Source organism: Leuciscus leuciscus (genome assembly GCF_965113295.1).
Source record: "Leuciscus leuciscus genome assembly, chromosome: 16".
In the NCBI taxonomy this organism is placed as follows: Eukaryota; Metazoa; Chordata; class Actinopteri; order Cypriniformes; family Leuciscidae; genus Leuciscus; species Leuciscus leuciscus.
The window spans coordinates 23,828,433-23,853,273 of NC_138740.1; the positions used below are offsets into that span (position 1 = coordinate 23,828,433).

Here is a 24,841-nt window from a genome sequence, read left to right on the forward strand (position 1 = left end):
GGCTTACGGGTAACCAATGATTTTAAACTTCAGACAACTGCACTCTCACTGCCTTCAAACAACACGAGTGCTGTATTGCTCTCTCTCCCTCGCGCATATCAACATCAATTGACACAATAGTAAAAGGTCGGAACGACCGATTGTGTTTTATAGATTAGTAGTTTGTTCATATAAAGTGTTTGATTAGCAAGTACATGTTCAGGAAATGCATAATACAAATTGTATGGGTTAATGTAACGGTAAACGGACTCTGCACAAAGCTCTTTTGAGGCTGTCAAATGGTTTTTTTAATTTAAAAAAAAAAAAATGTATAATTTTTTTTTATTTATATAGCACAAGTAAACACAACCAACGTTGACCACTGTGCTTTACATAAAATACACAGAAAACGGAAAGACAGAAGCATAATATAATATAAAACCTCGTCAAAAAATCAAGGAAATGCCTGTTCAAGAAAATATAACTTTAGTTTGTGTTTAAATGGTGTCGCTATTGGACACTTAATTGTGATTATTGCCGCTCTGAGGTTTCTTATAGGCTACTGTTGACTGTTTTATCATTGTTTTTTGAAGAAGCAGCAGCATTACTCTTGCCTCGGAGAAAACAACACGGGCATAGCGACAATTTTGCATATAAATTACTACTTATAGGGCTTGAATTACAACCTGTGGGCAGTTTTTCTACATCCTTTTGTGAACGTCGTTTTACACTTATATGCTGCACAGCGGGTCATCTTAAAAGTGCCGTTGGCGCTACCAATCTCTGTATAACGGGCGTTGGAGCCCTCTGCTGGTAGGGAATCGTAAGATGGCTGCTCGATCACTTCCGGTGGCTTCACTGCCTCCTGGCAGTTTAGAATGTCATGAGCTATCCAGTCATTATATAGATCAGTGATTAGCACCCATTTGTGCGCCCATGGCCGTGCTGGTCTAAAAAAGAGGTGTGTTCAGGCGCATTGTTGGCACGTTGCTATTTTGAGGCAATTGAAATAGACGATGCCATTGACAAACAAAAACCTGGTCTAAAGTCAATGGCGCAATATTTTTTTGTTATTTAAAGAGCGTGTTAGTAATGTACGCCTATAGGCGGGTCCACAACGTGCTTACTCTCTGCTTATTACACACACAGGGTACAGCAGCAGCACACAAACATGCCAAATAAAAATAAAAGGATTACAGTGTAAAAGATTTATTGGTAGCCTATAGTGGGAAGTTGCTGACATATAGCACAGTTGTGCTTTGGGTGACCCGAGTTCAAGTCCCGGCTAGTGGACGTTTCCTGATTTTGTCCCCATCTCTCTCTCTCCCATTTCGCTTCCTGTCTACATAATGTCCTGTCATGATAAAAGGCAAAAACGGCAAAAAATATTTTTTTAAACTGATGCTAGTTAAGCTTCATCCACACACAGAATAGATTCGGCATTCTTTAAGCCACTACATCAACATATCTCATCATGGGGTTGGGGGAACGGATTCTGACAGCTGGATTGTTTGCTGTCACATTCTGTTCCCCCCATTTTTCTTACAAAATGAGGTTCTAATATTTACAAAACGGATACCAGTCAATTGGTGCTGATAGCCTACTGAGCAGTTGCTGACATATAGTACAGTTGTGCTTTGGGTAACCAGGTGACCAGGCTTTAGCTCTTTTGCCTCGAATTACTTCTTCGTGGCAAGCAAAATATTCTGGACAATTTTCTGTATTAAAGAAGCTTTCTGATCAAAACTATATAATTTCCACTCCAGCTCGTAGGACAAAGACCGCTCTGCCATGTTAATCTTTTGAAGCCGTATGTTTCCTGTGAGCCTTTTGGGAGTGAGGGGGAGTTAAAGGATAACTGTCGTCAAAATGCAACCTAGGGTCTTTTTGTTAATCTACCTGAGGCAAACTTTCATTTAAAAGCATAATTAGAATGGAAACAGCACTTTTAAGTTTGACCGTATTTTCGTTTTTCGGTCAAATTGCCTTTTGAATGGGAGTGCTTGGGGCACTACTATGATAGCATCAAAAATCGCTATTTTTAAAACACTAAGAAGGCTCGACACAACATGAAACTTTGCTTGAAGTATCACCAGGGGCTCTACACATGAACTTGAGCATTGAGAACATTGTTTGTGTACACAGAGTTTACTAAAAAGAAAGATTTTGAACAACTCACTGTAGCTGTGTCCGCCGGCATTTTGACAGTAAAAAATAGTCGATCTCCGAATGTGAATGAACTGACTCTGAATTTTAGTATTGCTTTTTTTATGAGCATCCTTTTTCAAAAACAAGGTCAATATTGATTTTCACTAATGACAAAACAACAAATTATCAGTGAATTTATATTGAACTAAGCTTTAGGAGCTTTCCATCTTTACTCTCCTCCCTGTTACGTTGCATTCAGAGACTATTTTTGACTGTCAAAATGCCGGCATAGACAAGTAAGATTTTATTATTATTATTATTATTATTATTTAAACTCACATATTTCATATCCATTAATTTTTGTGTGTGTGTATTTGATAAGTAGTTGTGTAATAAGTTAGGGAAAAATATACAGTCAGACAGTCATTACAAAATAAACCCCTTCAGGCATGGGGTTTAAACCCGCATGGTATAAAGCGGTGCAAGTGCAGTTAGGGCATGTTTAATGACGGGAAAAATGGTTGGTCTCTATTCTCTTAATGAGTATTGGGTGTATTTTGGGCATAACGTGCAATAAACCAATCAGAGTCCCATCTCCCATTCCCTTTAAAAGCCAGTTGCGGTCGCACCATGGCGGGTTGCTATTTATACATGGCGGAATTTGCAAGTGGAAAGACTGAACGCTTCTCCAGAGAGGGAACAGATCTGCTCGTGTGTGGGGTTAAAGCCCACCATATCTTTATCTACACAATAATAATCTTTTACATCGTAATCCTTTTATTTTTCATATTTTGCATGTTTGTGTGCTAATGCGTGCCCCTGTGTGTGTAATAAGCAGAGTGTATACGCGCGTTGTGCACCCGCCTATTGGCTCACATTACTAATGCGCCCTTTAAATAACAAAAAATAAAAAAATACTGCGCCATTTAGTTTAGTAGACTTAGACCAGGTTTTTGTTGGTCAGTGGCAGTCTATTTCAGTTGCCTCAAACTAGCAACGCGCCTCGTTTTCAGACCAGCACGCCCATGGGTGCACATTCACACAAATAGGCGCAAATGCATTTGCTATTTAAACAACGTGGCGCAGGACGTGAAAATGATAACCACGTCAGGCTGAAACTAGTAAAAAACACGCCGCATTGCGCCCGGGTGCATGATAGGGCCCCTTGTCAAGATGTATTTTGTGAATGTGAACACTCAGTGTACATTAGCACTTACTAAAATATTAATAGGATTTGTAGCATAATGAAAAGATAAAAGCATCACTCATTTTACTTTTATTTTTTCTTGACCCCAACATACATCATACTGTCATTTTTTTGTACAATTCATGCATAATTTTAGGATTCTTTTGCGAACTTCTGTCAGTTTTAAGCCATAGATTACAGGATTGAAAAGAGGTGGCACAATAATCATTTCTATAGCCAAAAAATTACGCAGGTTTGCAGGGAAATCACTAGATCCATATCTGTTAAAGATGTTATCGAAAAGTATTGCAACAGTAAGATTTATCAGTGAAAGTACATGAGGCACACATGTTTGCCAAAACTTCCTTCTGCATTCCAATGATGCTTTACATGCAATGATAAGTTTAATATAGGATACCATAATTACAATCACAAGGCCAAAATACAATGAAATAAAAATAAACCCATAAAGGTTATTGATAAAGGTTGATCCACATGAGAGTTTTACAATTGACCAGTTGTCACAATACAGTTTGTCAATATGATTTTTACATAGTACCAACCTATTTGACAAGAAAACTGCAATGAACATAGTAAGAGATGGTATGATCCAACATAAGCCAAGTAATATGCTGCAAGAATATTTGTTCATCTTTGAGTGATAGTCTAAAGGTTGACATATGGCCACATGTCTGTCATATGCCATCGCTGCTAATGTAGAATATTCACACATAACATAAGTATAAACAACAAAGGCCTGGAACGCACACATGTAAGATGGAATAATATATGAATTCATTATTAAATCATGCAATATTTTAGGATAAAATGCTGCTGTTCCAAAAAGGTCATTTACACAGAGATTGCACAGAAAAATGTACATTGGTTCATGAAGGGCTCTCTCCAAGACAATGACCACAATGAGCCAAATGTTCACAAACAGTATCATAACATAGAGGGAAAAAAAGCATGTGAAATAAATATACCTGTATGATTTAGCATCCTGTGGTTCCATCAGAGTGTAGGTTGCAAAATTTGTCATATTATTCATCATATATTTAAGTTTTTTAAGATTACATTTGTCCATATGTAAAATACCCTCAAAATGTTGCAATTAAAAACAACAACTGTATCTGTTTAATTTTAAAATATAAATGTAAAGATACGGCATACATGTTTTTAACACACAACAAGAGTAAACACCAGTCAACAATTATCACTGACTTGCCTTGAGTTGTGATCTTGCACGCTCACATTTATTAAGTGGAAGTACTATGGACTCACCTGCTTATAAAGAACTTGCGCAGTTTAAGTTCTCTGAAGCTCTACCAAATAAAACTTAGGGGAATTTCAATAAGCTCTGGAGGCCTTTTTTCTTTTAACTATAGTTCATCTTAGATGAAAATCACAACAAATGTACAAGTTAACTGTAGAAAGGCTGGTTTCTAAAGTACTTCTTCCTGCCTCTATGTATTAATGCTCATGGGTAGCCTAAATGGGTTCCATTCAGACCTTAACATGAAGTATTTTACTGTTATATGTCAACAAGATTAAACAAGACATTTTCACCTGGCTATACCCAGTGTTTAGATCTGTTGTGGTATTTTTGCAAATTAGCACATACGTAATAGATTATGCTCTGTTTGTCCATGTTAACAAACAATTTCAAAAAACTTGTAATACATTTTTTGTTTGTCTAGATGTAAGTAATCAACTCAGTAATTTTCATGGTGGTATCTACAGGTTAAAATTTTTACTCTATTCACGTGAGAAAAAGAATGAATAGGTGTATGAATAGGCTATATTTGGGTCTTTTTCAAAACTTTCCCCTAATGGGATTCTTCTGGGCTTTTTTTCCCCTTACTCAGGACATATTGAGGATACAAAATCAATTGAGTTTGCTTCTATTGCAATTTGTTCAACCTTTTTTTCATAAAATGACTGGACTATAAAGATAATTGGGACTTGACTTGAATGCTAGGTGTATGCTCTTGCTATTTGTGTTTAGGCTGTAATGTGTGTGTGTGTGTGTGTGTATATATATATATATATATATATATATATATATATATATAGGCTAAATAATCATGAACACAGTGACGGGGTGGAATAGGCTGTGATACATGGGGCACCAGGTAAAATCTTGCCTAGGGCAGAAAATTGGTCAGGGCTGGCCCTGCGTATCCGAATCCACTTTTGCTAGTTTAACGACGGGAAAAATGGTCGGCGCGCCTAAAAGGGTTGTCTCTATTCTCTTAATGAGTAATGGGTGTGTTTTGGGTGGGTCATAACGTGCAATAAACCAATCAGAGTGTAATTTCCCATTCCCTTTAAAAGCCAGTTGTGCTCACGCCATGGCGGATTCGCTATTTATATGGTGCATTTTGCAAACGGAAAGACTGATCTGCTCGTGTGCAAGGTTAAGCAGACCATCCTGGTCAATGGTGCAGTCTATTTCAGTTGCCTCAAAATAGCAACACGGCAACAATGCGCCTGAACACACCTCTTTTTCAGACCAGCAAGCCCATGGGCGCACAAATGGGCGCAAATGCATTTGCTATTTAAACAACGTGGCGCAGGACGTGAAAATGATAACCGCGTCGAGCTGAAACTAGCAAAAAACACTTGCTTCGCGCTTGGCACGGCATTGAGCCGGGTGTATAATAGGGCCCAATGAGTGAGAGAATCGTACCAAAACTGTAAGCGCAACTAAAAGAAAGACGCAACAAATTGGGTTATTACGGGAACTTTTTTGCCTCATGTTCACAACAATTCATTTAGACATTTGCAACAGTTTATTTTTTTACACAAAGGTTGATTTTAAGCGATCAATCTGTTTCGCAGTTCCTGGCTCTGTTGTTTTCGGTTGCAAATTGCTGTGTAAGCGCGGAAAAATGGAAGTCAGAAGAATACAGATAATATTTTTTTGGCGTAAACATGAAGCTGCAGTTTCACAATACATCCATTACACTTACGAATAACAGTAAAATGCTGCAAATATTTTTTTCTTGCACTTGAAAGGCGATTTACACCTTTACAAATCTTCTCTTGCACATGCAAATTTTATTTAGGCTTGCAATCTTATGTACACTTTCACAAATCTTAACCTGCGCATGTGATTCTTTATGGCATCATATTACCTTCATAGGAAGGCCAAATACCAGGGAACCGGTGAAGAGGTTCATGTACACTGTAAGGGCTTGAAGGCGGCATATTTTTTTAAACAAAAATGTAAAATAAAAATACACAACTAAACCAATGGTTTAATCATTATGACCGCCGCTAGCATAGCTAGCGAAAGCGGTCATATAGGGATTGTCAAAGTTTTTTTTTTTTTTTTTTTTGTCATCTACTGAATTTTTCGTCAACGATACCAGGGACACCGAAACACCGGGGAACATGAAATTTGGTGGGCATGTAGCCCCACTAGACTTTTATGGAAAAATTTCGTTTGGTCCCCGGGGGTCACTCCCCCCCCCACGCTGGGCTCCCCCCCAAACCCAAAAAAATCAGTTTTTCCTAAATAACTACCTGAACCGTGGCACCGAGGATGAAGAAATGTTTATGGTATGTTGGTCTTAAGGGCCCACATCAACCTAGCCCATAATCACTCATTTGTGATTTGCGCCCCTCCCATAAAAAATGAAAATGCAATATTATTCTGCTTTAATCTTCAGTTGAGATGTTCAGAACTGCACCATATTTCATGTGTATGATTAACTTGACATCCTCTGGGGGTATGCTAAGTTTCGTAGAATTTCATCCATGGGGGGGTATAAAATAAATTCATTTATGTGCACATTTAGTGACTGTACACTCATCGGCCTGTAGATGGTGGTGTTGAGCGAAGGGTTGCTGGTTAAGGATGATACTGTCACACACACACATGCAGGAATACAAACAAACGCAAGCATGCACACACACTGACATCCACACGCACAGACACACACCCATACACACACATACAAATCCACATGTACAGACACACACACACAAACACACACGCGCACACACATGTACGCACGCATACATACACGCACAGACACACACAGACACACACATACACAAACACACACACATACACACACACACAGACAGACATGCACATACTACTTCTTTTTTTAGGTATATACATAAACACGCAATACAGCCAAATTGCTCCACGTCATTTATTTTTGTGGAAAGCCAGTGCAGGCCTGAGCGGCGGTCATATTTTGTACCGCCATGCGGTACATCTAGTTTATTTTATCATTAGAATAATGGAGGTTCAGAATGAAGGTTTTATGTGAGATTCTATTAAGATTCTATTAAGTCTGATTATTGGCAATAATCACATTATTGGTGTACATGTAAAATAGCAGTATAATTTGAACTAAAATAATTAAAAAGTAAAATATTTAAAGTAAAATATAAGTAAAATGGGTTCCACTTTATTTTGATAGTCCACATTCTACTAACTATAAGTAACTTTTCATTAGAGTATTAGAGTATTAGTAGACTGTAGTAGACTGTTAGGTTATGGTTAGGTGTTAGGGTTCGGGTTAGTAGAATAAGTTGACTTGTAGTTGCCTAGTTACTTATAGTCAGTAGAATGTCTGTTGGGGGGCCAACAAAATAAAGTGTTAGCAGATATTAAGCAGACAGTCTATTAATACTCTGATGACAGTTAGTTGACATGTAGCTGCAAGTTACTTATCGTCAGTAGAATGTCTAAAGTGTACTATCGAAATAAAGTGTTACCGTAAAATGTAGACAACATTATACATATCTCAGGAAATTCCCAAGACTTTTCTAATATATTTTTGGTAATTTAGACAAACATCATCAAATAAATCAACAAAGAATGTAAAATGTTATACAATTAATGTTATAAGTGGATATGGGAGCAGTGAAAGCATAAAAAAAATAAAATAATAATAGGCCTCATTTTCTTTTGAATATTTTATGAAAATATTCAATGATGTACATAAAAATAATGTTGACAGCACATCCTTTTTGTTGTAATTCATTTACTTTAAAAAATATACTATTTTGCATGTCTGTTTGCAAGTACATCAAGTAATTGTCAAGGATTTAAGCCTTTTTTAGCTTCTAAAACATTCACTCTTGCTGAAATACATGAGACAAAAACTCTGCGCACTGCTCTAATATTTAATCCATAGATTAGGGGATTAAAAACAGGTGGAACTATAACTAATTCTAAAGCCAAAAAATTACGCAGACTCTCGGGAATGTCATTTGAGCCATACCTGCTATACGTAACGTCAAAAAGCAAAGCAAAAGTGAAATTTATCAGCGATAATATGTGTGGCAGACACGTTTGCCAGAATTTCCTTCTGTTTTCTAAAGATGCTTTACATGCAGAGATTAGTTTAACATAGGACACTATGATGAAAATGGCACTGCTAAGAAATATAATTGCAATAATATATCCATAGACATTATTCACAAAAGATGATGTACAAGAAAGTTTTACAATTGACCAATTGTCACAATATAATTTATCAATGTAATAATTACAAAATGGCCTCAGATTTGATAACAGCATTGCTGGAATCACAGAGAAGTTGGGAACAATCCATGAAAACAGAATTAATTTCACACAGGTGAATTTAGTTAACTTGGAATGATAGTCTAAAGGTTTGCATATGGCTACATATCTATCATAAGACATCACTGTTAATATTGTAAACTCACACAGTAAAGAGCTGTAAATAACAAAGGACTGCAGAGCACACATGTGAGAGGAGATCACATATGAATCCAATATTAAATCAGACAGAAATTTAGGGTAGAATCCTGTGGCTCCAAAAACCCCATTTACACACAAATGAGACAAGAATATGTACATTGGTTCATGAAGTGCTTTTGTCTTGATAATGACCATAACAAGACGAATATTAATTGACAAGATAAGCAGATAAAGGAAAAGAAAACAAGTGAAATAGATATGCCTATATGACTTAGATAATGTGGGCACCATAAGAGTCAGTATCACAGGATAAGACATGTTATCCATCAAGTAATGGATATTGCTTCAAATCACAGAAAACAATGATATTCTGCAATAATAATAAAAATTACATAAGAATAAAAAATATATGGTAAAATGGCTACATTCATTTACAATCTACTCAATCAGACAATAAAAGATGGAGCTTAGAAAAAAAAAGCAAACAGTCAGATCAACAAATCTTGAGCTGTGTATCTGCGTGTGAAGAGCTGAACGTCTTATAACATTTTTTTTTTTCAGTTGGGAAATTATTTGAAGATGTTATAAAGCGTCTGGAGATTAATTATAAGTAAGTATGGTCCTTGCAAACTTTGCAATCCTTATTTTTTCTTATTTTATTCAAACCATGTTGAATTAGTATAGGATTTAGTTTGAATCATTTAGTTTCACTCATCAACGAAGGAAATACCAACGTCACCCAGTCATAGCAGAAAAACACTAGATAGCTGACCTTCACACTGGACCACATCAACCAAGAGATGTTTGGCAACTAAGAGGATGGTTTTCACTGTTATGCTGATGATACTCAGCTGTATATTTCTTAGTGCCCTGACAAAACTTACCAATTTACTAAATTAACGGAATGCATAGCTGATTTAAAAAAAACTGGATGACTAGTAATTTTCTACTACTTAATTCTGAAAAAACAGAGATTCTAATTATTGGACCAAAAACCTCCGCACATAATAACCTAGAATACTGTCTAACACTTGACTGTTAGTCTTCGTCGTCGGTTAGGAACCTGGGTGTGCTCTTTGATACCAATCTTTCATTTCAAAGTCACGTTTCTAGAATCTGTAAAAACGCATTCTTCCATATTAAAAATATATCTAAATTATGACATATGCTCTCAATGACAAATGGTGAACGTCTCGGTTACGTATGTAACCCTCGTTCCCTGAGTAGGGAACGGAGACGTTACGTCGGATGACGACGAATGGGGTTTCACTTAGAAAGCCTATCACCTTCGAGTATATAAAACGAGCCAATGGCAATGAAATGCCATGGGTCTGCGGAATTTGCATAGCGTAGGTCCGCCCCCCCCCGGGGGTATATAAGGAAGTACGCCGGCAACATGCAGATATGTCTTCGCTGAGGAGCCGAGACTGAACTCAGGCGTTCCCAGCGGTACAGCGGAAGTGGCAGGGAGACGTAACGTCTCCGTTCCTTACTCAGGGAATGAGGGTTACATACGTAACCGAGACGTTCCCTTTCGTGGTCACTCCGAGTTACGTCGGATGGCGACGAATGGGGTCCCCAGTCTAATCACGCCACCTCGGCTGTCTTCCAGTGCCCTGCGTACAGGGCCGGCGCTAGCCATTTGGGTGCCCTAAGCACAAATGCTTGGTGGTAAAAAAAAAAAAAAAAACTATATGAGTGCGGATTAGAACTCAGAACCTCTGACACGCTTGGCAAAAAATCTACCACTGAACCACTTAAAAACACACATAATTTTCGTCGGATCAACATATAATAGGCCTCATTGAACGACCACTTAAACCCAATATTAACATGCTTTAGACATATTTTATTTGTTATTTATACTAGTACCCTATTGTGATGATTTTTCACGACCCAGATTTTTTGGTGCCCCCCCAAGCACTTGGTGCCCTACGCGCAGTGCGTGATGTGCGTGTGCGGAGCGCCGGCCCTGCCTGCGTAAGTCTGAGCTCCCTGTCGTGAGACTAGCACGGACGAAGGACTCCTACTTAACACAGGAATACCAAGGTACACTGGGAAGCATATCTCAGAGGAAATTATGCCCAGCCCGAAGGGGGGGACTTGTAATACACATATGACCCAGAGGGGCTGCATATGGAATATCACTGGGGTGTCCAGCCGCAGGTGGAACGTTTCAACCCTAGGGGTGGCAAGGTGGCTTGCCGAGGGAAAGACACATGCTCAGAGAGGCTTACAGTGGAATACACATGTGGGGGTCGCCCAGAGGGGGAACCATGCACATGGAGGCACCTAGCCAAGCGCTAAAGCTGCCGGTGGCATAACTCTGGCGTTGACGTCGACAGTGCTGGAGGAGACTCAGGGCTTATTAGGCTCACCTGAGGAAAATATCGCACGTATCCCGTCCGTGGAGCGGAATGGCGAGCAAGCGAAGACACCTGAGCAGAATCTAGTACCGGCTAGTTGAAGCGAGTACATGAGAAGAAACTGGCTCCACTCGGAGATTATAGAATCTTGCGAATGTGTTAGGTGTCGCCCAGCCTGCAGCTCTACAAATGTCTGTTAGCGAGGCGCCATGCGCTAGAGCCCAAGAGGATGCCACACTCCGAGTGGAGTGGGCCGTCACACCAAGGGGGCATGGTCGACCTTGCTGCTGGTATGCCAAAGCAATGGCGTCCACTATCCAGTGGGACAACCTTTGCTTGGAGAGAGCCTTTCCCTTCAGCTTCCCACCATAACAGACAAAGAGCTGGTCTGAGGTCCTGAAACACCGCGTTCTGTCTACGTAAGCACGGAGGGCGCGTACTGGACAGAGCAGTGCCAAGGCTGGGTCTGCCTCCTCCAAGGGCAGCGCTTGCAGGTTCATTACCTGGTCTCGAAAGGGTGTGGTAGGAACCTTGGGCACATATCCAGGCCGGGGTCTCAGGATCACGTGAGAGTTAGCCGGCCCGAATTCCAGGCACGCTTCAACCGAAAATGCCTGCAGGTCCCCTACCCTCTTGATGGAGGCCAATGCAACCAGGAGCACTGTCTTAACTGACAGGAACTTAAGCTCCACTGATTGCAGAGGCTCAAAGGGAGCACTCTGCAGGGCAGTTAAAACCACTGAGAGGTCCCAAGAGGGTACGAGGGGAGGACGAAGAGGATTCAGTCTCCTCGCTCCCCTCAGGAACCTGATGATCAGGTCGTGCCTTCCCAGAGACTTACTATCGACTGCGTCGTGATGTGCGGCAATGGCGGCAACATACACTTTCAGGGTGGAGGGAGACAGCCTTCGCTCCAACCCTTCTTGCAGGAAGGAAAGCACGACACTGATCGGGCATTTCGTGGGTTCTTGATGTTTAGAAGAACACCAGTTGACGAAGAGGTTCCACTTCAACGCATAGGCATGTCTCGTGGACGATGCTCTAGCGGAAGTGATGGTAGCCACCACCGCTGGTGGTAGGGTACTCAAACCTGCCTCGTCCCGTCCAGGAGCCACACGTGGAGGTTCCAAAGATCGGGACGAGGGTGCCATAGGGTGCCCTGTCCCTGAGAAAGTAGGTCCTTCCTCAGGGGAATTTGCCAGGGAGGTGCTGTCGCGAGGAGTACTAGTTCTGAGAACCAGGTCCGGTTGTGCCAAAACGGGGCAACCAAAATGACCTGCTCCTCGTCCTCCCTGATCTTGCGCAAGGTCTGCGCAAGAAGGCTCACTGGGGGAAACGCATACTTGCGTAGGCCCCGTGGCCAGCTGTGCGCCAGTACATCCGTGCCGAGTTTCGTGCCCTCGGACAGGGAATAATACAGGTCGCAGTGGGACGCGTTGCCGCGGCTGCGGATGCCATATGCCCCAGGAGCCTCTGAAATTATTTCAGTGGAACCGCACTCTTGTCCTCGAATTGGCGAAGACAAGTCAGCAGTGACTGCGCGCGCGCGCTCGCTCGTCAGCTGCGCACACATGGCGACCGAGTCGTTCTCCATACCGAGAAAAGAGATCCTCTGCACGGGGCAGAGTTTGCTCTTCTCCCAGTTGACCTGAAGGCCCAGACGAGCTAGGTGCCGGAGCACTAGGTCCCTGTGTTCGCAAACCTGATCTCGAGAGTGAGCTAGGATCAGCCAGTCGTCGAGATAGTTCAGGATGCAAACCCTGTGTTCCCGGAGGGGAACAAGGGCTGCCTCAACGACTTTCATGAAGACGCGAGGAGACAGGGCTAGCCCGAATGGGAGAACCGCGTACTGGTATGCCCGCCCCTCGAAAGCAAACCGTAGGAAGTTTCCGCGTTCTGTCAGTGTTGGCCAGGGAAGGACTAGCGTTCCACTGCGGCCGGTTCTGACAGAACTCCTGAGTCAGCACTGCTTCGAAAGCGAAGGCGACACACAGGACTGCATGCCTGTGTCACAACAGTGACAGAGAACATACAGACCAAGATCGCCTCACGATCAAGGGCAGCGAAGGCGGAGGACGCCCGCGGGCCGCGAAAAGTCACGTGGACTCCCGCGGGCCTGAAGCGTCCTGATGCACATCCGGGAAAGCCTACAGCGCTCGGGGGGAGGGCGGCGCCACTCCAACCGATGCTTTCAGCTGCCCGGGAAAGCATGGCCATCAGCTCTGGATCTGACTCGACTAACACTCCTGAGGGAGGCAACGCAGTCGAATCCTCATTTCCAGAGGAATCAAGCCCGCCTTGTGATGCTGTGAGTGACATGACACCATCTGCTGGAGCCCCGAATTAAACACTGGGTCCCCAAGAGGAACCAGGCACACACGGAAGCCGCGCGGTTTGCCATATGGAGGGGGGCGTGTTTTTTTTTATTTATTTTTTTATTATTATTATTTTAGTATTGTACCACACTGTAACCCTCAGATCACCCTGGCCAACAGCCAAAATATCCCGTAGGAAGAGATAGATTGGGGTGTGGCAGAGGGGACTCTACCCACACTGGATCATTGAGTCTCAATCTATAAACATTGCGATGGTCATGTTCCCGCAATGAAAACATGACTCATCCACGAGCGCTGCCGAGCGTGATTAAGCCCAACACGCGAAACAGCGCTCGTGACCATTAGGCAGATGAATCACGCACCCACATCCAGTAAATACACGGGCGAACCATCTTGAAAAAGAGCGTGCAGCTCTTTTAGAGAGGAAAAAGCTCAGCAGAGTGCTGAAGCACCCAGGGAGAAACACACTCACTGTCGGCAGATCACTGCACAAAACAGCAGCAGGCAATGCGATCTCGCTGGAACGCACCATCACACAAACACACTGAAGAGCCGCTCATCTCGTAGAATGAAGATGATTCAGAATGGCTTGTAGGAGTGAAGAGAACTCATATCTGCATGTTGCCGGCGTACTTCCTTATATACCCCCGGTGGGGGGCGGACCTACGCTATGCAAATTCCGCAGACCCATGGCATTTCATTGCCATTGGCTCGTTTTATATACTCGAAGGTGATAGGCTTTCTAAGTGAAACCCCATTCGTCGTCATCCGACGCAACTCGGAGTGACCATGAAAGGGAACAGTTAGTTCATGCGCTCATGACATCAAGGCTAGATTATTGTAATGCTCTAATGGGTGGTTGCCCTGTACGCATAATAAACAAACTACAGCTGGTCCAAAATACAGCAGCTAGAGTTCTTAGCAGAACCAGGAAGTATGACTATTAGTCCCGTTCTGTCAACACTGCATTGGCTCCCTATTAAACATCATAAACATTTTTAAATATTGCTGATTACTTACAAAGCACTAAATGGTTTAGCTCCGCAGTACTTGAGCAAGCTCTTAACGCAATATAGTCCTTCACGTCTATTGCGATCTCAAAATTCTGGCCAGTGGACAATACCTAGAATATCAAAATCGACTGCTGGTGGTAGATAACACCTGATGTACTCGTTACATCATAAGAAGAATGGCGTCTACGCTAATATTAGTCTCTCTGTTTATTCCGAGGTTTACCGTAGTCTGCCAGATCCAGGCCGTATCCAGATCTGCTGAAGGACCTGCGCCTGGACACGATGACAACGCAGCCATGAAGTGTCAACTAGTCTCTTACTTGTGAAGGCCTACTTCCCTTCCCTTTACCTCTGTACAGATAAAACGTTATCAAAATGATTCCAGTTCACATGGATACGCAGAAGCAACTAAAGATACTGTATTGTGAGGGCCAGACAGGTAATTTGGTGAGGTCAGTTGGTAAAGAAAGACTACGCACCTGCGCACATATATATTTAAATGTGCATACCTTTAGACTGAGCACGTAATATGCATGTGCAAGCTGTCACCGTTTTCACAGATTCACGTTTTTGAGGTTTGCACAGAGATGATAATGTTTTCAAAATTGTTCAAAACTTGCACCTTGGAACCTATTTCAAAGTTTGCATTCTCGAGCCACCAGGCGCTGTTGTCGTGCTAATGAAACAGCCAGAACACATTAAAAGTTTTCGGTTTTCGGTTAAAACACTGTCGTGTAGCACCCCTAAGATAATAACTATTGATCTTTGCAATGGAAGTGAATCAATCAAAACTAACGTTAGTGTGACAATAACTTTATTCTAGAGCTGCTGTAAACCCAAAATAATCTCTGTTACTTTAATTTCCTGTTATCACTGTAAAACTGCTTTGAAACAATCTACATTGTTAAAAGCCCTAAATAAATGAAGGTGATTTGACTTCACTTGACTTGACATGTCAACTGCGCTTCATTGCTTTATCATGGACAGAACATCCATCATTTAAAGGGTTAGTTCACCCAAAAATGAAAATTCTGTCAGTAATTACTCACCCTCATGTTGTTCCAATCATGTAAGACTTTCGTTCATCTTCGGATCACAAATTAAGATATTTTTGATTAAATCTGAGAGCTATCTCACTCCTCCATAGGCTTCCAGAGGGACCGAAACTCGCCGGCCCAGAAAGTCAGTGAAGAAAATGTTGAAATAGTCCAAGTGACTACAGTGGCTCTACATTAAGTTTATCATGCGACGACAATACTTTTTGTGCGAAAAAACAACAAAAATAACGACTTTATTCAACTATTAGTGTTCTTCAATGTGGGCCTCTGACGAGAGTTCACGGGAGCGCCACGACGCATGCGCGAGAACTGAGATTACGGCGTTCTTCTTCTACTACTACTTGTTACTGGCTGCTCACTCCTTAGGAGTATTATCGCCATCTACTGTACAAGATGACGTCCCGACATTGCCGGGAGCGCAAAACGGTCTGTTTACAAGCAGATGAAGACGCGCGCTGTATGTAAAACTGTATTCGTAAATATGTCAGCAGATTTCGATGTAGATGAAGATTTGATTTTTTTTTTAACCAACCATACTTATTTGAACCAGAATACACAGACATTGAACTACAAGAGATGGAAGATGCTGCAACACAACCGCAGTCTGCTTCTGAAAGACAGAGAGCATTGGACAGCTGATGGTGTAAATGTAATCAGTGCCAAGCGATGCCTAAATATTTTGGTAACCGACCCAATTCATACTTTTTTTTACCCTTTTGGACTAAAAAAGTCCCCTTTGGTTTTTCAGTTGATAAAAAAACGACTTGCCGGTTGTAAACTTGCGAAAGAATATAGGCTATATATAGACCGACCAACCGACCCCTTTTTTTTTTTTTTTTTTGCTGTTACGGCAAACCAAAATATCTCAGATTTAATCAAAAATATCTTAATTTGTGATCCGAAGATGAACGAAAGTCTTACATGATTGGAACAACATGAGGGTGAGTAATTACTGACAGAATTTTCATTTTTGGGTGAACTAACCCTTTAAGATGAACAACAAAATCTGATCTCAGGCTTCACATTTTCCACATTGGAAAATCTCATGAGCAAGACTGCTAAATGAAACTAGGATCCACTTGATCTTCATCATCACATTCTTAGCACAGCAGAAGTCTTCTCTTGCAAATGTTTTAACACTTTTTAATTAGTTTCACACATTTTTCACACCCTATGTCAAAACAGTTACCACAGATCTCATTGAAAGACCCTATTGGATTCACTGTGTTGAAAAAAATAAAAACTCTATTCACATCTCTAATGCACCTGTGTGAAACTCGTTTGCACAACTCTTCAATCAGCAATCAGTCCTCATCCATCCATAAAAGATGCCATCTCTGTGTTGCTATTTGCAAGCATGGATCAAAGAAGCCAAAGGGGGCTGCATGCGTGGTGAAGTTTCAAATGAAATTTGAGCAACAATTATTGACCATGTCATCAATCATGGCTTCTCCTTTAGAGAGGCTGGACAAAGGGTCTCATTCTGAATCGGAGCACTGTGGCATCTATTGTCAGGCTTTTCGGAATGAGAACAGGTAAGTGACAGTGTTACTGTCTACCACTGTATTTCAGCTTTACTGTTGCCCTGTTAACAGAACAAACTGTCTACAGTAATGCAGATGTTTCATCAATCCCATTTATGTGACTGTCATAATGTCAATTTTAACATGCTTTTTGCTTTTACTTTAAAGAATCCACACACTGGTGGCAGAGGAAAGATCTTTAGTGTTGAAGAGGAGTCTGCCATTGTACATATGGTTGTGGCAAACAATGATATCAGACTGCGTGAAATCCAGGCAGCAGTAATTGCAGATCAGGGAGCATTAAGAAATATAAACCGTGAGAGTTTGGCAACTATTGATAGTCATTTAACGAAACCATGTCAGAATGAAGCAGCTGTACAGAGTTCCATTCCAAAGAAACTCTGACATATTGCAATAACTTGTTTTACTATACAGTTACATGCGACTGGAATAATTTGCTCTATGAATGTGTTCTTTTTCTTATTGAATAAATGGAGCTTGAGCCTGAAGGGGCACATCACAAATTAATTTACTGTAAGTGGATGAAGCTGGCTTCAACCTCTGTAAGTGAGGAAAAGCGGGAGGAACATCATTGGGCAGAGGGCCACTGTTCCAGTGCCAGGTCAGAGGGGGGCCAATATCACCATGTGTTCTGCCATCTCTAATGATGGTGTCCTTTGCCACATACCAACTATTGGCCCATACAATACAGAACAGAGGTATTTCCTTTGGTGCATTGTAAGGCAAAACAATCAGTGCAATGTTGATGAGAACCTGTGGCATAATTGTCAGGAAGGAATGGGCTATATGTGAAGTTCTGAGTATTCATTTATTTTTATTTATTTTTAATTCTTTTTTTTATTGATATTTCCACCCATAAGTTTCCTTTAATTACTTTTTTCAGTATCCTGCATTTGAGTTTGAAAATGATTATATTTCATATTGATAGTTGTATTTAGTTGTCCATTGTGTAATGATTGATTGAAGGAATAAATTAATTTAACGAGGTTTTGGTCTTTGTTCATTCTCCATTCATGACTCCAGTGTCCGTCCCCGTCCAGAGTCCAGAGATATCTCCGTCCCCGTCTAGAGTCTAGAGGTGTCTCCGTCCAAAGGTGTCTCTGTCCTTGTCCAGAAGTGTCTCCGTCCCCGTCCAGATTCCAGAGGTGTCTCTGTCCCCATCCCCATCCAGAATCAAGAGCTGTCACCGTTCCCATCCGGAGTCCAGACGTGTATCCGTCCCCATCTAGAGTCCGGAGCTGTCTCCATCCCCGTCCAGAGATGTCTCCGTCAGAGGTGTCTCTGTCCCATCCAGAATCAAGAGATGTCTCCGTCCCCATCTGGAGTCTAGAGGTGTCTCCGTCACAGGTGTCTCCGTCCTTGTCCAGAGTCCAGAGGTGTCTCCATCCCTGTCCCCATCCAGAATCAAGAGGTGTCACCGTCCCCATCCGGAGTCCAGAGGTGTCTCCGTCCTCGTCCAGAGGTGTCTCTGTCCCATCCACGCCCAGAGATGTCTCCGTCCCCGTCCAGAGATGTCTCTGTCAGAGGTGTCTCCATCCCCATCCAGAGTTGTTCTCCATCCCCGTCCAGAGTCGTCTCCATCCCCGTCCAGACGTCAGAGGTGTCTCCGTCCCCGTCCAGTGGTGTCTCGGTCCCCGTCCAGTGGTGTCTCCTTCCCTGTCCAGAGGTGTCTCCGTCCTCGTCCAGAGTCGTCTCCATCCCCGTCCAGAAGTCAGAGGTGTCTCCATCCTCATCCAGAAGTATCTCCGTCCCCATCCAGAGGTGTCTCCGTCCCTGTCCCCATCCATTACATTTACATTTATTTATTTAGCAGACGCTTTTATCCAAAGCGACTTACACATGAGAACAAAAGAAACAGTTAAACTAACAGTAGGACAATAATATGCAAGTGCTATGACCCTTCTCAGTTTAATCTAACACAGTACATGTAATATTTTTTTATTAATTTTTTATATATTTTATCAATAGAATAGAAGAGAATGTGTTAGTATTACTGGATCAAGTGCTGCCGAAAAAGATGCGTCTTCAGCTTTTTCTTGAAATGGCTACGGACTCAGCAGCTCTGGTTGAGTTAGGCAGATCATTCCACCAGCAGGGAACAGTCATGGAAAAGATCTGAGAAAGACATTTTGTGCCTCTTTGAGATGGCACCACAAGACGACGTTCGCTTGCAGAGCGCAAGTTTCTGGATGGCACATAAGTCTGAAGTAATGAGTTTAGGTAAAAGGGAGCAGAGTCAGTGGTTGTTCTGTAGGCAAACGTCGTGACTTGAATTCGATGTGAGTGGCAACTGGCAACCAGTGCAATTTTGTGAGAAGAGGAGCGACGTGTGCTCTCTTTGGCTTGTTAAAGACCACTCTGGCTGCAGCATTCTGAATCAGTTGCAGAGGTTTGACCATGCAAGTTGGAAGACCAGCCAGGAGAGCATTACAATAGTCCAGTCTGGATAGAACAAGCGCTTGGACAAGGAGTTGTGTAGCATGCTCTGATAAGATGGGCCTGATCCTCCTAATGTTGTACAAGGCAAATCTGCAGAACCGGGCAGTTCTAGCTATATGGTCCTTGAAGTTCAGTTGATCATCAATTACAACTCCAAAGTTCCTGGCTGACCTTGATGGAGTTATGGATGACGAGCCTAGCTGAATGGTGAAGTTGTGATGGGTTGGCTGGGACCACAAGTAGCTCTGTCTTTGCAAGGTTTAGTTGAAGGTGGTGGTCCTTCATCCAGCCAGAAATGTCTTTCAGGCAGGCTGAGATGCGAGCAGCTACCGTCAGATCATCAGGCTGGAATGAGAGGTAGAGTTGTGTGTCATCAGCGTAGCAGTGATAGGAAAAGCCATGTTTCTGGATCACAGCTCCTAGTGATGTCATGTAGATGGAGAAGAGAAGTGGTCCAAGCACTGAGCCCTGAGGAACTCCAGTAGCTAGATGTTGGGTCTTAGACACCACACCCCTCCACGACACCCTAAAGGACCTACCTGAGAGGTAAGAACCATTGGAGTGCGGTTCCCGAGATGCCCTTCATCTTTAGGATTGACAGGAGGATCTGGTGGTTAACTGTATCAAGGGCAGCAGACAGATCCAGCAGGATGACAACTGAAGATTTGGAAGCTGCTCTTTTCAGTCTCAGAGCTTCAATTACTGAGAGCAGGGCAGTCTCAGTTGAATGTCCGCTTTTGAAACCAGACTGATTGTTGTCCAAGAGGTTGTTCTGTGTAAGGAAGGAAGAGATCTGGTTGAAAACAACTCGTTCAAGTGTTTTCTCAACGAATGGTGAAGGGATACCGGTCTGTAATTTTCCAGATGTGCTGGATTTAGAGTGGGTTTACCTGAGCCTGATTAAATGCTGTGGGAAAGGTACCAGTGTGAAGAGATGTGTTTATGATGTGCGTGAGTGTGGGTACAACTGAGGAAGAAATGGCTTGAAGTAGGTTAGTGGGAAAAGGATCAAGCAGACAGGTAGTAGGGCGATTGGAAAGGAGGAGTTTGAAGACTTCTGCCTCTGAAAGCAGAGAGAAGGAGGGTAGAATGTGTGTGTTAATTTGTCCCCATACAAAAATCATGGTGATTTGATGTGACCACAAGTAATTGATCAACAATGACAGCAATGTTCTAGCTTGAAAATATGACATCAAAAATGGCATGCATTCTCTTTGAACACAATTAGTCCTAACACCAATCAATTGCTCATTTCTTGTTGAGAATCATGTAATTGAGGCGTTAAGGATCACTGATGTGCCTATAAATAACTTTTGTGCTTCGGAAAAAAATAACCTTTTAGTGAGCAGTTCTTAAAAGAACCATTTTTGCTTTAGTGTGAAGAACATTTAAAAAATCTATAAGAACCTTTTGTGCAATGGAAAGGTTTATTTTTAAGAGTGTAGTGTATTATTCAGCTGTTTAAGAGGGAATTTCACTTTTGTCTCTTTATCATTCTAAAGCAAGTTTGTAAAGCATTTCTAAAGCATTCTAAGTCCAAATTTGTATATATATCCATGGAAAAATCATCTACTGGTCTTTACTTTTTTTAACACGTTTTTGCTCCTAAAACCTAAAGTGAAATGAGATCTCATTTAAATCCAGTTTCTCAGTTCTTTGTTAATATACTGTATGTGTTACAATCAGAGCCGATCAGCCCTATACGCACACTACGCAAAGTGCGTAGGGCCCCGCAAATTACTCAAGGCCCCGCCTCACCCTCGTGTCAAAGCGCGTCAATCAATGTTTACAATATCGATGAGAAAATGAAGCGGAACTATCCTTCTGGTCACGAAAAGAGAGAGAAAAAAACACCATAAGAGTTCATTGCAGGAACAGTTATCAGGCAGACTTGTGACTCTCCTCTCAAAGTTTGATGTCAGCAAAGAACAGTAGGCTAAAGTTAAGTTGATGTGAGTTGATTTATTATGTTTAATAAACGACAAAGGACAACGGTGTTTGTTTATAAACTGCAGCTCGGAAAAGATAACCGCGTCGCGCGTTAACATGCGATCATATCATATGCACGTGCATGAAATGAAACGCGCACTTTCCAGCAGAAACATCTGTTGTGAGTCGGGACCAGTACAATATGGGCGTGATGGCACTCCTCATTATAGTTTTAAAACAAGACGATGATTATCTAGTCGCTCAGTCAAGGTTTAGTTACAACTCTGCTCTAATGCAATATGGAAAGCAATGTATTGACATTGACTATTGATAGGCTCCATTGAATTTAAAATGTTGATTGGCTGGAGATTCTGGTCAATATGGATGCACATCCCTCAGTAAATAATAACCATCAAGAATCAAGAGTATCAAGAATTACTTTTATCATTTAAAACACAGTGACATGCTATGGCGCCATTTTAGCTTTTATTCATTCACAGGATAATTATGCATTTTTGATATCAATAATTAAATTTGTACTATTTAAAATGTGAATTCTTGATATTAAGAATGAACTTTTTACTTGTAACAATGTCTTCTGATATCAGGAATTACATTTTCACTACAACTAGTTAAAGGAGGGATTGTAGTGGGAACACCGGGTGTCAGGTGTGACTGTGTGGCAATGGCAAATGGTTCATGGCTCACGGGTCAGGTATGAGGGCCCCTAAACAGAATTTTGCTTAGGGCCCCAGGGAGGTCAGGATCGGCTCTGGTTACAATTACAATCCTGTTGTACATTGAATATAAAATCCATTTTACTACTTAAATAATCAACCCCCTTAAATATGAACTATAGCCTAAAATGTACACATTCTTTACCCCAAAAACACCTTTATAACAGAAACTCTTTTAAATACCAACATAATAGAAGATTAAGGGGCCATTCACACATAACACATTTCTTCCACTGCACTACTTTTACATTGTTTTTCAATGTAAACACACGATAGACGAACGTGTTTAACCGTTGTACTCGTGTCTTGCGTCTTTTGCAGCATCATGCATGATGCAGTTCTCAAGTTAAAACAAGTTCAACTTTTAAAAAAAGCATCTCCAGACCTTGTGTTTTTGTTCGCTCTAATGACCTGCATCTCGCATTTTTAAAAGATGTTTTATTAGCAAAGTTTGTAAGGAACACGTTCAAATGTAGCCAACGTAGCCAACTCACCTATGTTCCTCAACAGTTTTCAGCATCCCTCCACCACCCCGACTTCTCACTTTTTGCTTGTTCCTATCACAGCCAGGGATACGGGGGGTGTACTCTGGGTTCGGGTACTGTACTGTCCAGCACATCAAATACTCTTTTACTTTTAATCTGATTATTATTACTCGTGAATTGAAAAAAACATGTTCTGTGTGATTGGCCCAAACTAGTCTCCCCTTTTACTCGTTTAACACTTTATTTCAATATTTACTCTCCCTATCCAGCCCTGTGCAAATCACGATGGGAAGTGGGAATCCTGTTTTCTATATTTCATCGAGTTACTTCATTGAAACATGCTCTTAACAAAGAGTTAAGCCAAATAGTAACTTTTTCAAGTCTGTTTAACATGAATCTTTAACTCTTTTTTCCTTTATTGGCCAGACATTTGAGATGCATAGTATTCAAAATTTGGAGTGGGCCAATGGAGCGGGCTGCCTGCTTGGTGGCACGAAGAGCAAATCTGTGGTCATTTGCAGTAGGGAGACCACCTCAGGGGATAAACCCTCAGCCTGGTCTAGTCAGGTCTATGAGCAGGTCTGACTGGTAGGCTTGCAGACTGCTTTAGTGTGCAGAGCCCCACCAGACTGACCGGCCGCTGCATACTCTTTGCCTACAAGCCTATAGATGTTGTAAAACGTGAGCCTTCAGCGATGAGGATGTCCCCGGGGAGAGATAGCTTGCTAAATTCCCTTCTACCCGAGGTATCCTCCCATAATACTGCTCACACAGCCTCTCGACTGTCGAATAACTCAAAGTTGAAAGAACCATGCAAGCAGAGTATGATATCGCTCATCTAAGTGACCATCTGCGATCTCACGTTTCGGGAAGGGCCAGTTCAGACTTAGTCGGGCCTTGGCACGATTTATAAGTTCTAATAACTCATCGTATGCAGGGCTTTGATGAGTGGAGCAGGAGATCTTTTTGATATATTTGATCAGAACCAGAGGCGAGTGATTGTGAAGAAAGCCAGTCAGGAATGGAGCTTTCTAACTGAGCACTTGTCACTGTGCACGCATCCAACCACCTCAAGGACTGAATGTGTATGCACCGCTCCCAGACAGATAACACACAGCTCATGTCCATTACTTTTTTGAAATGCAGGTATTTTTCTTTTCTTTCACAAAGCACACACACAAGCAGCTTCCTGAGGACATCTGTGCAGATGCCCTTTTTACATGCTCAGGTGCACAGTCATTGCACAGCGTTGACAAATGATTGGCGTGACTACACATGTGCCTCAGACATAGGGTTCCACAAGGGCGCGCCCCAATAGTGTCAGCAACTGACGCAACATACTCAATGTCCCTTAATACTCCCTTAAAAAAGAACCAGATATTTTAAGAAAAGTAATGTACCTTGTATAATCAGTTTGCTCTGTCTGCTTGGCTCAATCTGCACAACTCAATCATCAGACAAACATAGACAAACCACCATCTTTTTCAGCCATACTGGTTTAAGGTCAGGGATATACTTTCACAAACATAACAAGTGGTTTGTCTCACAGCATTAGACACTGTTTACCAAGTATTAAACTGGCCTGAGAGGAGAATAAAGAGATCCAGAGGTCATTAACTATCATGAGTTTTATAATTGTCCCCCTTGGGCCATAATTTCTCTGACTAGTCCCAGATGTGAGAGCCATGTACAATCCACAGTCCTACTGATGACAGTCAGGCCACAATCTCTGACCATCCTCATTATAAGTTTTAGAAAATGTTGCTAATATTTAGCTAATTTTGTATTTAAGGGAGACATATGGTATTTTGCTTCACTTTTCCTTCACATTTCCTCTCAGAAAGTGAATTTTCTTCTCTAATTTCCTCTCAGAGACCAACACTGCAGAATCTGGCGTTAACCCTTTAATGCATGAATTATGATAACCTC

At 41.8% G+C, this 24,841-nt stretch overlaps 2 protein-coding genes across 2 annotated transcripts; both read right to left on the reverse strand.

The window, feature by feature from the left end:
• Positions 1–3,244: 3,244 nt before the first annotated feature.
• LOC309478512 (olfactory receptor 5K1-like) lies at positions 3,245–4,427 on the reverse strand. Its single transcript, XM_082142115.1, has one exon. The coding sequence runs from the start codon at positions 4,398–4,400 to the stop codon at positions 3,438–3,440; it is 963 nt and encodes a 320-aa protein (XP_081998241.1). The 5' UTR covers positions 4,401–4,427; the 3' UTR covers positions 3,245–3,437.
• A 3,320-nt stretch (positions 4,428–7,747) lies between these two features.
• Positions 7,748–10,616, reverse strand: LOC309478514 (olfactory receptor 2AT4-like). The gene has a single exon (XM_082142117.1). The coding sequence runs from the start codon at positions 9,330–9,332 to the stop codon at positions 8,379–8,381; it is 954 nt and encodes a 317-aa protein (XP_081998243.1). The 5' UTR covers positions 9,333–10,616; the 3' UTR covers positions 7,748–8,378.
• Positions 10,617–24,841: the final 14,225 nt, after the last annotated feature.

Coding starts and splice junctions, on each gene's coding strand:
- LOC309478512 (XM_082142115.1), bottom strand. CDS start 4,400: ATGGACAAATGTAATCTTAAAAAACTTAAATATATGATGAATAATATG.
- LOC309478514 (XM_082142117.1), bottom strand. CDS start 9,332: ATGGATAACATGTCTTATCCTGTGATACTGACTCTTATGGTGCCCACA.